The 14,727-nt window shown below is 47.9% G+C and overlaps 2 protein-coding genes across 6 annotated transcripts in view; one reads left to right on the top strand and one right to left on the bottom strand.

Annotated features, from left to right (window-relative positions):
* Positions 1–14,727, bottom strand: part of LOC135090172 (neurogenic locus Notch protein-like) — a 190,033-nt gene that overhangs the window by 121,800 nt on the left and 53,506 nt on the right. The gene's annotated exons all lie outside the window — the stretch shown is intronic.
* Positions 741–1,694, top strand: LOC135090171 (uncharacterized). Its single transcript, XM_063986594.1, has 2 exons — positions 741–886; positions 1,044–1,694. Exons 1-2 carry the CDS (start codon positions 847–849, stop codon positions 1,547–1,549), a joined length of 546 nt encoding a protein of 181 aa, XP_063842664.1. The 5' UTR covers positions 741–846; the 3' UTR covers positions 1,550–1,694.

Below are 14,727 nucleotides of genomic sequence, written 5' to 3'. Positions count from 1 at the left end.
ATCCCTCTGGATAAATCAGGAAATCTAAGAATTAATCTGTCGTTTGCCAAGGGACGTAATCACAACCGCGTCATAATGTTTTTCGCCGACACTACTGGCGTCATAGAAATTGATCATTATCGTCACGTTCGCTGCATTGTCCGCGCATAAGCCGTCATGAATGCACGTGAAATACAGGCCGGTCTAGCAGGCATCTTGGGCGATCGAGTTTATTTTTTAGGCTGTCACGATCATCGCCATGTGACAGATCTGATAAATCTTGCCAGAAAACAGGTGAAGCCATGCGTTTTCATTCTAAATACATTGAGTGACTCAAAGACCATGGGCCACTGGATTACTGTTTATCTTAATTTTCAAAGTCAGACCATAGGCTATTACGATAGCTATAACTTGCATCCCAAATACAATTCCGCTGTCTTACATCATTTTATGCAAACTTGTCCACATATGAAAATTAGCACATTAAATTATCGACTTCAGGGGTTGAATTCCCTCGTGTGTGGCATTTATTGCATGTTCTTTTGCATTCTACTGAGTTGGCATACATTAAAACGTGCAATGTGCATTATTCACGCCACCTTCAAAAAGCATCAATATCTATATAATGACAAAAAAATTACTCGTATGGCATACGTAATATTTCGTAATATGCCGCATTGCATGCCTACGTTTTGCCCAGCCGGCAGCCAGGCGAGATGTCGTAACATCTGTAAAGCGGTAATAAGGTAGATTGGGGGGTGGGGTGGGGGTGGGAAAGGGGGTCAATATGGGGTAATTGCTGACGGATAAGCGTCACTTCGCCATCACCTCTCAACCCAGTCGGACGTCGAAGCCTCATCTCCAAGAATGGAGCAAGCTAACAAACATTTCATCTTGAGAACTGCGGGTGAGTACGCCATTACCTTGCACGGCATCTGACATCTTCACCATTGTAAATTACATTAACGTTCTTTGCCAATGAATAAGAAGAGGGAGAGTGGGAGGGGAAATAAAAACTTTTCCATTGTTCTCATCGTTTTTTTTTTTTTTTTTGTCTGTTACAGAACGCATCTCTTTCCGCTTTGATATCTATCTGGGCGATGCTGGGGGCAAGCGAAGCCGTGCTGACCATGAGGATGTCAATGTGGAGAAAATGTCAGAACCTGCAAAGAAGAAATTGATCTTTAGTGATGACGACATGTCGCCACTGCCGGCCAGCCCACCTCCTGACGCTCCATCAGGACAGGAGTCGCAACAGCAGCAGCCGACATCGCAGTCGATTCCGCCACCTCAGGAGTCGCTGATGCCACCTCCGACCGAAGCACAGCCGCAACGGTCAGATGAGTCGACAGTAGGCGGCAAAGAGGGTCAGGAGGTGAAGAAGAAGTCGCAGGAAAACAGAAAAAAAAAAAATATTCCCCCTAACACGCCAGAGGACGACAGCACACCAAAACTCCCCGTTGCTCCAGCCGCCCCTCGTAAGAAGCTGGTTCCTAGAGTTATTAAAACTACGCCCGTCATTGACAGCGATGACGATGATCTCTTCGCCTTCAATTCGCAAATGTTTTGAATGAAAGAGATGTATTTGCCCTAATAAGCAATGAGCTGTATTTGTCCTAATAAAAATAAAATGTTCCATCGACTCTGCATAACCTTTCTAATAATAATAATAATAATAATAATAATATTAATAATAATAATAATAATAATGATAGTAATAAGACCGCCATCCGACATAAGTATTACGTCCAGCCATGCCGCTGGTGGTCGGTGTAAAGTGGAAGAGGCCGCCGCTCCGCCCTGGCCGTCACAGACGCTTTCTCCAGGTAAAAAGGATGGACAGGTAACGGGATCTCGTGCGGCAGTCGCGACGACCTTGACCATAGGGGATGTATTGAGATGTCGGAGGGAACGCGTGATGGCAACACTCGGTCATCCCACCCTCCAGGATTCCGTGAATGCAAAGGGAAAGGGCGACTTCTATGGCAGGCGCCGTCAGAGTCCCCCTAATCACGCGTGTGTGGCGGGCGGCTGCCACGTCTGCCCGCCCAGCCCCCCCATCACCTCTCCTCCCCCCCTCCACCCCCCTTTTCCACTCAATTATTTTCCGCCCACCATCATTGATTCATTAGTCATTCCATCGTCGCCGAAGCATAAGGACGCACGCCCCCTCACCTCTCCGGTCAGTGTCGCCGTCACCGTCCCTCCCCCCCTCCCTCCCCCCCCTTGGTGTTTACCGTCGTGAATCACCCCCCCCTTCCCAAGCATGGATCTATGGAAAATTGCTATCAGGATCAACATCGCAATATGGCTTGCCGTCAAGAGTCGCCCCTGGGTGGGTGGGTTGGGGGTGGGGGGGGACGTGAAAGGGCGACCTACACGGCATTGCCGTCACAGTCCCCTAGCCACGCGTGTGTGTGGCGACTTCCACGTCTGGCCGCCAGTCCACACCCTCCCCCCCTCCTTTCACTCAATTATTTTCCACCCACCATCATTGATTCATTTAGTCATTCCATCGTCGCCGAAGGATAAGGACGCACGCCCCCCCCCACCTCTCCGTCAGTGTCGCCGTCACCGTCCCTCCCCCCTCCCCTCCCCCCCCCAACCCCTTGGTGTTGCCGTCGTGAATCGCCTTCCTCCCTTTCCCCAAGCCTGGGTCTCCATCCTGTCATGGACTGCCACTGAAGTCTACGGAAAATTGCTGTCAGGTTTCCCCATTGCAACTTGATCAACCCCACACTCACAATATGGCATGCCATCAGAGTCGCTCCTGGGGTGGGGGTGGGGATCCCCCTCCCCCCCCCCTCCCCCTCCCCCCCCCCCCCCTCCCCCCCCCCCTCCCTCCCTCTCCCATCCCCCAACACTCTATTTACAGTCAGGGTCTCCATCCTGAAATGGATTGCCACTCCGGGTAATTGCCATGGGGGTCGAGCCCCCCTAAAAAGGCTTGCCACTGAGGTCCCCATGCAATGGGGACCTCCAGTGGCAAGCCTTTTTAGGGGGGCGACCCCCCATGGCAATTTCCCAACTACTGAGGAAGAGGAGGAGGAGGGGGAGGAGGGGGGTGTCTAGAAAAACGAGGTGAAATAGTAGTAGTAGTAGTAGTAGTAGTAGTTGTTGTTGTTGTTTTTGTTCTTGTTGTAGGTAATAGCGATATTAGTTTTAATAGTAGTGGAAGAAGGAGGCGGAGGAGGAGGAGGATAAATTGAAGGAGAGAACGAAAAAGAAAGGGACGAGGAATGGAACAGCAAGGACAAGGAAGAGGAGGAGGAGAACATGGACAAGTTTGGGAACACTAAAGAGAGAGAGAGAGAGAGAGAGAGAGAGAGAGAGAGAGAGAGAGAGAGAGTGAGGAGAGAGGAGAGAGAGAGAGAGGCGCAGGAAAAGGAAGAGAATGAGTGAGAAGGATAAGTTAGGATCAGAACTTGCCTTTCTCTCTCTCTCTCTCTCTCTCTCTCTCTCTCTCTCTCTCTCTCTCTCTCTCTCTCTCTCTCTCTCTCTCTCTCTCAATGTGTGACCACCTATGTTTCGCTTAATTAGCTTCTCTTTCATTTCCTCAATTACACAACGGTGCGGCAGTCTCCTCTCTCTCTCTCTCTCTCTCCTCTCTCTCTCTCTCTCGCTCTCTCTCTCGCTCCTCTCTTCTCTCTCTCTCTCTCTCTCTCTCTTGCTATCGATTGCACCGATTTAGACTCCCACAAGAATTCCATAAAATATTGATTGACACGTAACTCCTCATATTCCTGACTCTCTCTCTCTCTCTCTCTCTCTCTCTCGTCTCTCTCTCTCTCTCTCTCTCTCTCTCTCTCTCTCTCTCTCTCTGAAGGACGAGACTAATTATGTAAAATAAGTGTTCGACAGACAGGCAGAGAGAGAGAGAGAGAGAGAGAGAGAGAGAGAGAGAGAGAGAGAGAGGAGAGGAGAGAGAGAGATCCGCATCGTACCTTGCCGTAATTATTCTTCTATTTTCAGCTCACTGTTGCCTTTCCCTTCAACTTAACATAGAAATAATTAACCTGCCGCTCCCATACCCCCACTAAGACACACACCACACCTCACTCACGATGACACACGTGACTCGTAATTATAACCAGGTGTGTGTAGGAGCTTGACATGAAAGGAAGCAGCAGCACCTGACTTTTTGGCCCACTACGATATTCATAAGCTGTGCCTAAATCTTATGTAAAGGATCTGTTTGATTGAAAGCAACGAAAGGAAGAGAGATAAAGGAGTTAGATAAGTGTTTGTTGTTCGACTCTTGACCAGCAGGGGCACAGGAAACGCAGGTAACAGTGCAGGTGTTTATTCACAGAAGGTGTGAACAGAAGGCTGGAGGTAGGTGATCTCCCGGCGCCAGGCCGCGCACTTCAACTTAACACTTATGACTGAAGCCTAGCTCGTTCACTCATACACGTATTCATGCCTCACACAAGTCTCGCTCATTCACTCGTTCACACAACTAGCTAACAACCACACACCTCCCCCGAGACATAAGGAAGATTCCTTATCTTTGTTATGGCTACCGTAACACATGAAACAAAGTTACAATGATTGAAGTACAGAAAACACGGTACATATACACAAAACAAACACAGCGTACAATGAACACGTACGACTAATCGTAGGTGCTACGGTGCCACCGCACCTGCAGTCGTCTCGGCTCCTACGCTGTCGGCTGCTTCGACGCTCTGGTTGCTCTCGGCCACGGTGTACCCCGTTACCCTGATGCTCCGGGCTGCCGGGATGGTGGTGTTCCTCGTGACCCTGATGCTGAAGCGCTGCACCGCCATGAGCGGTGTGCTGCTCGACAGGAAGGGGAGCAAGAGGTCTGTGTGGGCGTAGGTGTCTTCTATTACGCCACATCACGCGACCGCTGCCCATCTTGATGAGGTAGTCTCTCCTTCGCCCAACAGCCACGATGACACCCAGGCGATCCCAGAGGCCTGTCGTGTGATCTTGAACGTCGACGTGGCCACCGAGGTGCAGGAGAGGAAGGTACGGGCGGACGCGTCGTGGCGAAGTTTCGCTTTCTTCCTCAGTCGCTCTGCCTTGGCGTCGCACTCATCAGCAGCGCGCTGCCACTGCTGAGCGTATGAGCGATGATGAGCCGGGACACAGGACCTCATAGGATGACCGAAGAGGACTTGTGCTGGTGATCGCCCTTCCGCCCTCGGAGTGTTGCGCAGTTCCAGCAACCCGCGAGCGAACGCATCCTCGTCCAGGTGTCCCTGCTGTGTGGTCGTGAGGATCAGCTTCTTCACGGACTTGACCGCTGCCTCGGCGTGACCATTGGAGCGTGGATAATGAGGTGAAGATACACGATGCTCCACCCCCATCGAGCCAGGAAGCGCCGTACCGATGAAGAAGTGAACTGCGGTCCACCGTCAGTCCTCAGGAGAACAGGCACGCCCGTGTCGGCGAACACACCCCGAAGGACACGAACGAGCTGATCAGCCGATGCTGGACGTGAGCATGCAGACACGTGAGGCCACCCAGACAAGCGATCTACATACACGAGGTATGTACGGCCTGCTGCGTGGAAGTAGTCTGCAGAAACTGACTCAAACACCCTGCTGGGTGTGTCCGTGTCCTGCCAGAGAGGTTCGTTGGCTTGGCTTGGTAGGAGTGGACGGCATAGTGAGCATCCAGAAACGACGTTCTCAACGTCTCTGTCCATACCAGGCCAGTACACCGTTTGTCGGGCCCGTCGCTTGGTGCGCTCCATCCCCTGATGACTGTCATGGAGTCGCTCTAGTGTTTCTCGGCGGAGGCTGTGAGGAATAAGAAGCCTCGGCCCGTAAACCACCAGGTCGTCGTCTACGGCCAGCAGACTGCGCACCGGCCAGTACGTACGCAAGCGGTGATCGAGGTCGTGGCAATGATCAGGGAAGCCCTCGATGATGACGTTCTTGAGCAAGCAGTACTCCCCGTCTCTTGCTGCTGCGGCACGTACCATTTCCACAGTCTGATCCTGGAGTGGCGCTAAGCGGACGCCGTCCTCATTGGTGGCAGATAACGCTGAGATGACCGCTGAGTGGAGAGGGTCGAGGTCACCAGAAGTAGCAGCATCCTCTTCCTCCACTGGGTCCTGTACTGGAGCACGTGAGAGGGCGTCGGGCACACAGTGTGTCGATCCCTTTTGCCAGCTTGCTGTGAAAGAATACTGAGCAAGCTTCTCCCTCATGCGCTGCAGCCGCAGGTTCTCTATTTCTCCCAACAACTTGCTATTGAGGAGAGGTATCAGCGGGCGGTGGTCGAGCACTAGATCGAAGTGAGGGAGTCCTTTCAGGTAGGTGCCACATTTCCTGACTGCCCAGACGATTGCAGCCATTTCCAACTCTATTACTGCATAGCGGCTCTCTGTGTCTGTAACAAATCTTGACCCGCATTGCACCATCTTCCACTGGTCACTGTGCTTCTGCAGGAGAACGAATCCAAATCCGTGCATCCTTGAGGCGTCAGTCTGTAGCATCGTTGGTAATGATGGGTCGAAGTATGCCAAGACAGGTGGGCTGACGAGACACTGTTTCACCTTCTCAAACGCCTCTTCATGGTTAGGAGACCAGCACCAACTGTTCTTCGGGCGTAAGAGATCTCTGAGGGGTTGTGCAGCTGCAGCCACAGCAGGAGAAAAGCTTCCAAGCTGGTTTGTAAGACCCATGAATGATCGTAAGTCGGTGATGTGCTGTGGTCGTGGGAAGTCAGAGATTGCCTTAACTTTCTTTGAGTCTGTCGTGTAGCCTTGTCCAGAAACAGAGTAACCACAGTAATCTACCACTCTTTCCGCGAATGTAAACTTCTGTGGGTTGAGAGTGATGCCGTGCTGGTCACACCGCCGCACAATCTGAATGACATGGGCTAAGTGCGCACTGTAGGTGGAGTCATAGGCCAGGATGTCGTCCACGATCTTGATGGTGTTAGGTATGTCGCCGAGAGCTTGGTCTCCTCGACGGTTATACTCGTCTCCAGACGAGACGAGACCCATAACCGCTCGCCGAAACTTGTACCGACCCCAAGGTGTTATGAAGCAGGTTAAATCCTGGTCTTCTTCTCTAATGGGGACTTGAAAATACCCCATCTTGGCATCAAGAGTGGTGAACCAAACTGCTCCGGTCCCGATCGAGGCGATGGCGTCATGAGGTGAGCGCACTGGATACACGGGCCTCTTCACGTAACGGTTGAGTCGTGTCAGGTCAACACACAGCCTTACACCAGATGTCTTTTTTTGGGACAGGCACGATGGGGTGGCACCATGCCGTAGGGTAGTCCACACTCTCGATGATTCCCTTGTTAAGCAGCTCTTCCAACTGGCTCTTAATTTCTTCACGCCAATTGTAAGGGATTGTACGAGATGCTGTTACGGCGAAGGGTCGAGCGTCGTCTGTCAACTCGATGGCCATGGATCCACCAGCCATTGCGTAAACCTTCCTTTGCTTCGAAGACGCTGGGAAAGGCCTTGATCACAGCAGCAGCGTGCCCCGCACGCTGCTGTGGCAACGGTTGGGTCGTAGGAATGAGGCCAGCTGATCACTTCTGTGGGCGTAGATAGAGGTGGCTGCGAGGCGGTCGGGTACTTGATGGAGCTGTTGCCGGTGTGCTGTTCTTCCCTGCGTAGCGGTCGGATTTGAGCCGGAAAATCTTCGGGGAGGATTCCGAGAGCGATGGAATCGTACCAGCTAAGCAGCGCCCCCTTCACCTCCTTCACCACGCTCACAACAGTCTCAGCTTCCCTGTCGCCCAGTTGCAAGTGCGACGAGAAAGTTCCTACACAGGTGAGGGGGTGATTACCGGCAGCATAAAGTCCATCACCATCAGCGGGCGCCAAGCTGGAGGGCGGGATTCCAAGGAGTGTTGCCGTGTCGAGGCCAATAACGGTCGTTTCGGCCCCAGAGTCAGGAGTCCACGTAATCTTGTCTCTTCCAGCGGGATGTGTGGCGGTAATGAGCACCTGGGGCGCAGGTCGTGCCGTCACCGTCTTTGTGTATACGCCTGATAAGAGCTGGTATACACTGGCACTGGCTCCCCGCCTCGGGCCTGCACCGCGATGAGGAGAGACAGTTGAGGAACTCCTCGAAGCTCCTCGTCGTTTCCTCACTGTCTGCTGACATACACTCGCAAAATGCCCTCTTTTCCCGCGGATTACGACACACTTTATCTATTGCCTGGCATCCCCTTTTGTCACTGCGACAATCTTTGCCACAACGATAACAGCCCGTGGGGCTTGAGCCCCCGAAACTGCCCTTCCTGTAGTTCGAGACAGCGTTCACACCATGGCTCGAAGAGTGAAAACCGCCCCTTAGTACTGCACTACACTGGATAGCGCTCTCTGATGCTCTGCAAATATCTATGGCGTTTTCAAGGGTGAGTTTCTTGTTTTCCAGCATGCGTTTCAGAGCCACTTCGTCTCGTGTCCCAACGACAATTCTGTCACGCAGCTGATGGTTTATGCACTGGTCGCAAAAGTCACAGAAATTGGCGATTTCCTTTACAGCACATAAAAGTCGTCAAAACCTTCTTGCGTTTCTTGCACGCGGGAGTAGAAGTCTCTTCTATCCATGATGATGTTGCGCTGGCTTCGCAGGTACTCACACATTGCATCGAGGATGGTTCTTAACTCCGCGTCTCTCGGTAAGCTTATCCCGTAGCGAAGTGTACGGGTCCACTCGTCGTCTAGGACAGCAGCGAGTGCCGCCCTCTGCTCAGCCAGGGAGAGACAGTCTATCCTGGCGAGGGTTACGTATCCTTCAAACTTATGGCGCCACGTGTCGAACTCACGTAAAGATGCTGACGCCGTTAAGTGAGGAATGATGGTGGCGGACGTCGGGAACCTCGCGCCCTGGGTAGACGTGCTGCGGGCTGTGGTTTCGCCTTCATTGCTCGCCGTGGTGCGACTGGGAGCTTGTGTCCCCACTCTCTCCAGCAGCTGGGTTAAACGCTCCTCGCGAGCCTGACTCTGCTCCGACTGTCGCGCTAGCAGGGCAGCCAGCGCCTCCAACTGCTTCTCCATTCTGCGCCGTACCCACTGCAGCCTTGTCCTGATCCTACTCACTGCGCCATGTTCGACTCTTGACCAGCAGGGGCACAGAAACGCAGGTAACAGTGCAGGTGTTTATTCACAGAAGGTGTGAACAGAAGGCTGGAGGTAGGTGATCTCCCGGCGCCAGGCCGCGCACTTCAACTTAACACTTATGACTGAAGCCTAGCTCGTTCACTCATACACGTATTCATGCCTCACACAAGTCTCGCTCATTCACTCGTTCACACAACTAGCTAACAACCACACATTTGTGATGTTTGAAGTAAGAGGTGTAGGATCTGATTAATTAAAAGTAGCGAAAGTAAAAACGATAAAACAGTTAGTTGAGTTTCTATGGTATCTAGGGTAAGTTTTTTTTTTATAGTAATGGCAAAAGGTAAAGAGTTAAGTTTAAAAGAACCTACACTGACAGTCGCAGCAGCGTAATACTGATTAGCAAAGGCAGGTGAGATTAGTTTGTCCCTCCCTCACCCTGAGACTATACACGTGAATTTACAGTAAAAGCCTCATATAGTAAGATAGTAAAGATGAAGGCTCCTCCCCACCACTTATTCAGTAACAGATGAGAATGGGTTAGACACACACCTGAGGTCAATACAGGTGATCTAGGTGACAAAACAACTCCATAATCACAAGTAAGGAGCCCATGACAGTAAAGGTGAAGTTTTCTCCCCACCACCTTAAAACCAATCTGCAGGACAGGTGTGGCTTCGAACAGGTGTGGCTTGGCCCAGGTGCGGCGGGATGATTGGTATAAGCACAGGTGAGATTAGATCGTAATAAGGGTTCGTCAGGCGATTACAGGTCGACGCTTTCATCAATATTTTGTAATGCTAGGCTTAAAGCAGCACCTCCTTCCCTTACTCTCTCTTCTGCGCCTTCTCCTCCTCCTCCTCCTCTACCTCCTTCTCCTCCTGCCCTCTTCTCCTCATCCAAATACAAATCATCTTTCTCCTGTACATCTTTCTTTTCTTCTTCTTTCGTCTTTTCCTCCTCCTCCTCCTCCTCCTCCTCCTCCTCCTCCTCCTCCTCCTCCTCCTCCTCCTCCTCCTCCTCCTCCTTCTCCCATAAATCTCTCTCCCTCTCGTCCATTTCGTCTCTTCATCCTCCATCGTCTCATCTTCTAACTGTCACACCAATCTTGTCTTTTCTATCTGCTTTATCTCTCTCTCTCTCTCACTCCGCTCTCTCTCTCTCCTCTCTCTCTCCTCTCTCTCTCTCTCTCTCTCTTCTCTCTCTCTCTCTCTCTCTCTCTTTCTCGTTCTCGTGTCCTCCTCCTCCTCCTCCTCCTCCTCCTCCTCCTCCCTCTCCTCCTCCTCCTCCTCCTCTCCTCCTCCTCCTCCTCCTCCTCCTCCTCCTCCTCCTCCTCTCGTGTCCCGTTGTTCCCTTCTCTATTCAATTGCTCTCGTCTTGTCCCGAAAAGGAGTTGTTTATTTTCTGTGTGTGTGTGTGTGTGTGTGTGTGTGTGTGTGTGTGTGTGTGTGTGTGTGTGTGTGTGTGTGTGTGTGTGGTATGATAAGGTCATGCACTTATGGTTAGGTCGTTAGCACACACACACACACACACACACACACACACACACACACACACACACACACACACACACACACACACACTGGAAGGCACGGAAAATAAACAAACAGACAGACAAACAGACAGACGGACGGAGGGACGGACAAACAAACAAACAAGGACAACAAACTCACGTCGTTGTCTTAATTGCTAAACTTTCCACTTTTTCCTCCATTTTTTTTTCAATAGGCCTAGGGGAAAAAAGGGCATGGGAAAATATTCTTCCTAGTCGTGGCCTCGAATAACTTTTTTCCCACAAGAAGTTGGAAGTTTTCAATGAGTACGTAATGAAGTTTTCTTTTTTGTGAATGCTTGTCTATAGATTTTAGTTTTTGGGGTTTGTATTCTCTCTCTCTCTCTCTCTCTCTCTCTCTCTCTCTCTCTCTCTCTCTCTCTCTCTCTCTCTCTCTCTCTCTCTCTCTCTCTCTCCCTGTCTCTGATTTGTGTTCATTCTGAGAAACACTGACGATTCTCTTTTTCTCTTTTCTCTTTTATCCTCGAATTATTATTTTTTTTATTTATCTCTTTTTTTCTTATTTTCGTGGGTTTTTTTCTTTTTAACCTTTGCATTTCTTCACTTTCCTCTCATTTCTTCATTTTCCTCTTTCATATATTTTTTTTGCTGTTTTCCTTTTGTTCCCTGTTTTCCTTCTCTTCATATTCCTCTTTTTCTTCTTTTATGTTTTATTCTACATATTTTTTTCTCCCTTCATTTACACTTATACTATTTTAACAAATTTTTTTAGAAAATTTGCTTGTTGTTGTTGCTGTTGTTGTTGTTGCTGTTGTTGTTGTTGTTGTTGTTGTTGTTCTTTGTTTTCTACGTGTGTGTGTGTGTGTGTGTGTGTGTGTGTGTGTGTGTGTGTGTGTGTGTGTGTGTGTGTGTTTCGCGAGAAACGAGAGAGAGAGAGAGAGAGAGAGAGAGAGAGAGAGAGAGAGAGAGAGAGAGAGAGAAAGCTTATGTATTAGGTTTAGCTAAAGTAAAGTTAGAATCTGACTGGCTTTTTTAATATTCAAGTTTTTTTTTTCTTTTTAATTATCTTCGTCTCATATTCATTCTGCAAACCAAATATTTATCATTATTATTGCATCTTTGAATCGCAATGGTAAAAAAAAAACATTACCAGAGAAAAAAATAGTAAACTGTTTTGCAGAGAGAGAGAGAGAGAGAGAGAGAGAGAGAGAGAGAGAGAGAGAGAGAGAGAGAAGGGGGAGGAGGATTACATGCAAGGAATATATGATAAATGGATGACGTGAGGAAATATGCAAAAAAAGGGAGAGGAAAAGGAAAACATAGTGAAGATAAAAGAGAGAGAGAGAGAGAGAGAGAGAGACTGAATAAATTACTGAACCCTCTGAAGCTTCGGTATTCCCTTCAGACTCCTGCTTCGAGACACCAAACCCTTGAGAAGAGGATGGTGAGATTGTGATGTGATGGTGGCGGTGGTGGTGCAGTATTGCAGATTACAGGTGGTGATAGGGCGGCTGGAACTTGATATAAACAAAATGGCGGTTATAATAATGATAGTTGTGGTGGTGGTGGTGATGGTGATGGTAATTGTGATGGTGGTGGTGGTGGAATAGGTGGAATGTGGGATAAATTAGATGGTGATGCTAATGATGATATTGGTGGTGATATCTGTGATGATGGTGGTGGTTGTGTTGGTGGTGGTAATAATGATAGTGATTGTGGTGGTGTTAGTGATGATGGTAATGATGGTGATAGGGGTGGTGGTAGTGGTGGTAATAATGATGGTGATAGTGGTCATAGCACTGGTGAAGGAAGACGATGGAAGATGATTGTGATGGTGAGTATTGTGTTAAAAGCAACGTTTTCGGCAATGGTGTTATTGATGGTGACTGTAATGGTTGCAATGAGTGATAGTGAGGACAATCATAATGGTGGTCATGGTGAAGATATTGAGGTAATGTATTTGGTGGTGTTGGTTTAAACGATGGTGGTTATGCTAATGGTGATAATGATGATGATGATGATGATGATGATGATGATGATGCTTCCTTTTGGTATTGTCATCGCTATTATGTCATTAAGCAAAACTAGGTTAGGTTAGAAGAAGTAAGACCAGGTTAGGTTTGGTAAGGAAAGGTTAGGTTAGGTTAAATTACTTAATATTAGGTTAGGTTAGGTTAGGCTCTGTAAGATAAGGTTAGGTAAAGTAAGGTAAAGTAAGGTGTTAATTTAGGTAAGGTCAGGTCAGGTTTGGTAAGGTTAGATTGGGTTAGGTTAGGTTTTGTTAGTTTAGGTAAGGTCAGGTTAGGTTAAGTAAGGTATAGTTAGATTGGGTTATGCTAAGCTGGGTTTGGTTAAGTGATGTTAGACTAGGTTAGGTTAGGTTAAGGTTAGATCTGATTAGGTTAGGTTAGGTTAAGATTCGTTACATCTGATTATGTTAGGTTAAGATACGTTACATCTGATTAGGTTAGGTTAGGTTAGATTAGGTTAGGTTAAGATACCTTACATCTGATTAGGTTAGGTTAGGTTAGATTAGATTAGATTAGGTTAGGTTAGGTTAGGTTAAGATACGTTATATCTGATTAGGTTAGGTTAAATTAGTTTTCATTAAGTTGGATAAGGTCATGTTATGTCAGGTCACAGTGCTGATGGTAATGGTGATGATGATGACACAGATTTGTTGTGCTGGTGTTGTGGACGCAATCATCACCTCGTTAACTCCCTCCCGTGTCAGAAATACGTGGTTAAAAATATAAAAGAAAAATGGTTGATGTGAGGGGTCGTTATGAGATGCTAATGAGGCTTCGAAGCAGGATTGGGATAAGTCTCATTCATCACGCTAAATTAGTTGTAAGTTTTGCAATTTCTTGGTCCTTGTGACGACAGGTGATGGAGGGAGGAGGAGGAGGAGGAGAAGGAGGAGGAAGAGGTAGAAGAAATAGACAAGAAGAAGGAGGAGGAGGAGAAGGAAGAAGCAAAGATAACAGATGATGAAAAGAAAAAAAAGACAAAGAAAAAAACAGGAAAAATAAGAAAAAAGGCAAATACTAGAAGAATAACAAGAAAGAAAAGAAGAGGGAAGGCTTTTGAAATCTACTTATGATTGTGCTTCTTTGTTTTTAAATGAAGCTTCGAATCAAAAGGTCGTGGTGGTGGTGGTGGTGGTTGGTGCTTGTTGCTGTCTAATGAACACTGCCTTTCTTTTATGCTTATTTTTCTTCTTCTTTAATTAAATGCGGTTGAATATTGGAGGAATTAATTACTTCTTTTTTTTTTTTTTTTTCTTTCTCAATTCTTTCCCTGATTAATTTTCGAAGCAGTATCGAAACTAATTGACCGGGTTTCATTTTACTGCTTCGAAATGAAATACTGGAGGAATTATTCAGTATTATTTATTTTTATTTGAGGTCTGTGTGTGTGTGTGTGTGTGTGTGTGTGTGTGTGTGTGTGTGTGTGTGTTAGTCATTTATCTCATCAATTTTCTTTCTCTGTTCTTCGTTCGTTTTCTATTCTCACCTGTTTCATTATCGTTTTTTTTTCCTATTTTTTTCTCATTATCCTTACTAATCACCTTTTCCCTCCCTCTATTCTCTCTCTCTCTCTCTCTCTCTCTCTCTCTCTCTCTCTCTCTCTCTCTCTCTCTCTCTCTCTCTCTCTCTCTCTCTCTCTCTCTCTCTCTCTCTCTCTCTATGATATACGTTCTGCCCTAATGGCTTCAGTAAAGAAAAAAAAACATATCTTCACGGGCAATTTACATAGAGAGAGAGAGAGAGAGAGAGAGAGAGAGAGAGAGAGAGAGAGAGAGAGAGAGAGAGAGAGATGGCTGCCAGGTTGATAAAAGAAACTAACACACAAAGTAGTTCATCATAATTGCTCTCTCTCTCTCTCTCTCTCTCTCTCTCTCTCTCTCTCTCTCTCTCTCTCTCTCTCTCTCTCTCTCTCTCTCTCTCTCTCTCTCTCTCTCTCTCAGTCCTGTTTTTATTTTACCTGCACAATTACTGTTCCTTTCACGTGTAAAAGAAAAAATGTATCACTTGTTGTTACCTGCACTGGTAATTAAAAGGGACAGGTGCAGAGAGAGAGAGAGAGAGAGAGAGAGAGAGAGAGAGAGAGAGAGAGACAGAGACAGAGAGAGAGAGAGAGAGAGAGAGAGAGAGAGCATATA

The sequence above is a fragment of the Scylla paramamosain genome, chromosome 34 (genome assembly GCF_035594125.1).
Source record: "Scylla paramamosain isolate STU-SP2022 chromosome 34, ASM3559412v1, whole genome shotgun sequence".
Taxonomy (NCBI): domain Eukaryota; kingdom Metazoa; phylum Arthropoda; class Malacostraca; order Decapoda; family Portunidae; genus Scylla; species Scylla paramamosain.
The sequence above is the reverse complement of the archived record's forward strand: the minus strand, read 5'-3'. Positions and strand labels throughout refer to the sequence as shown.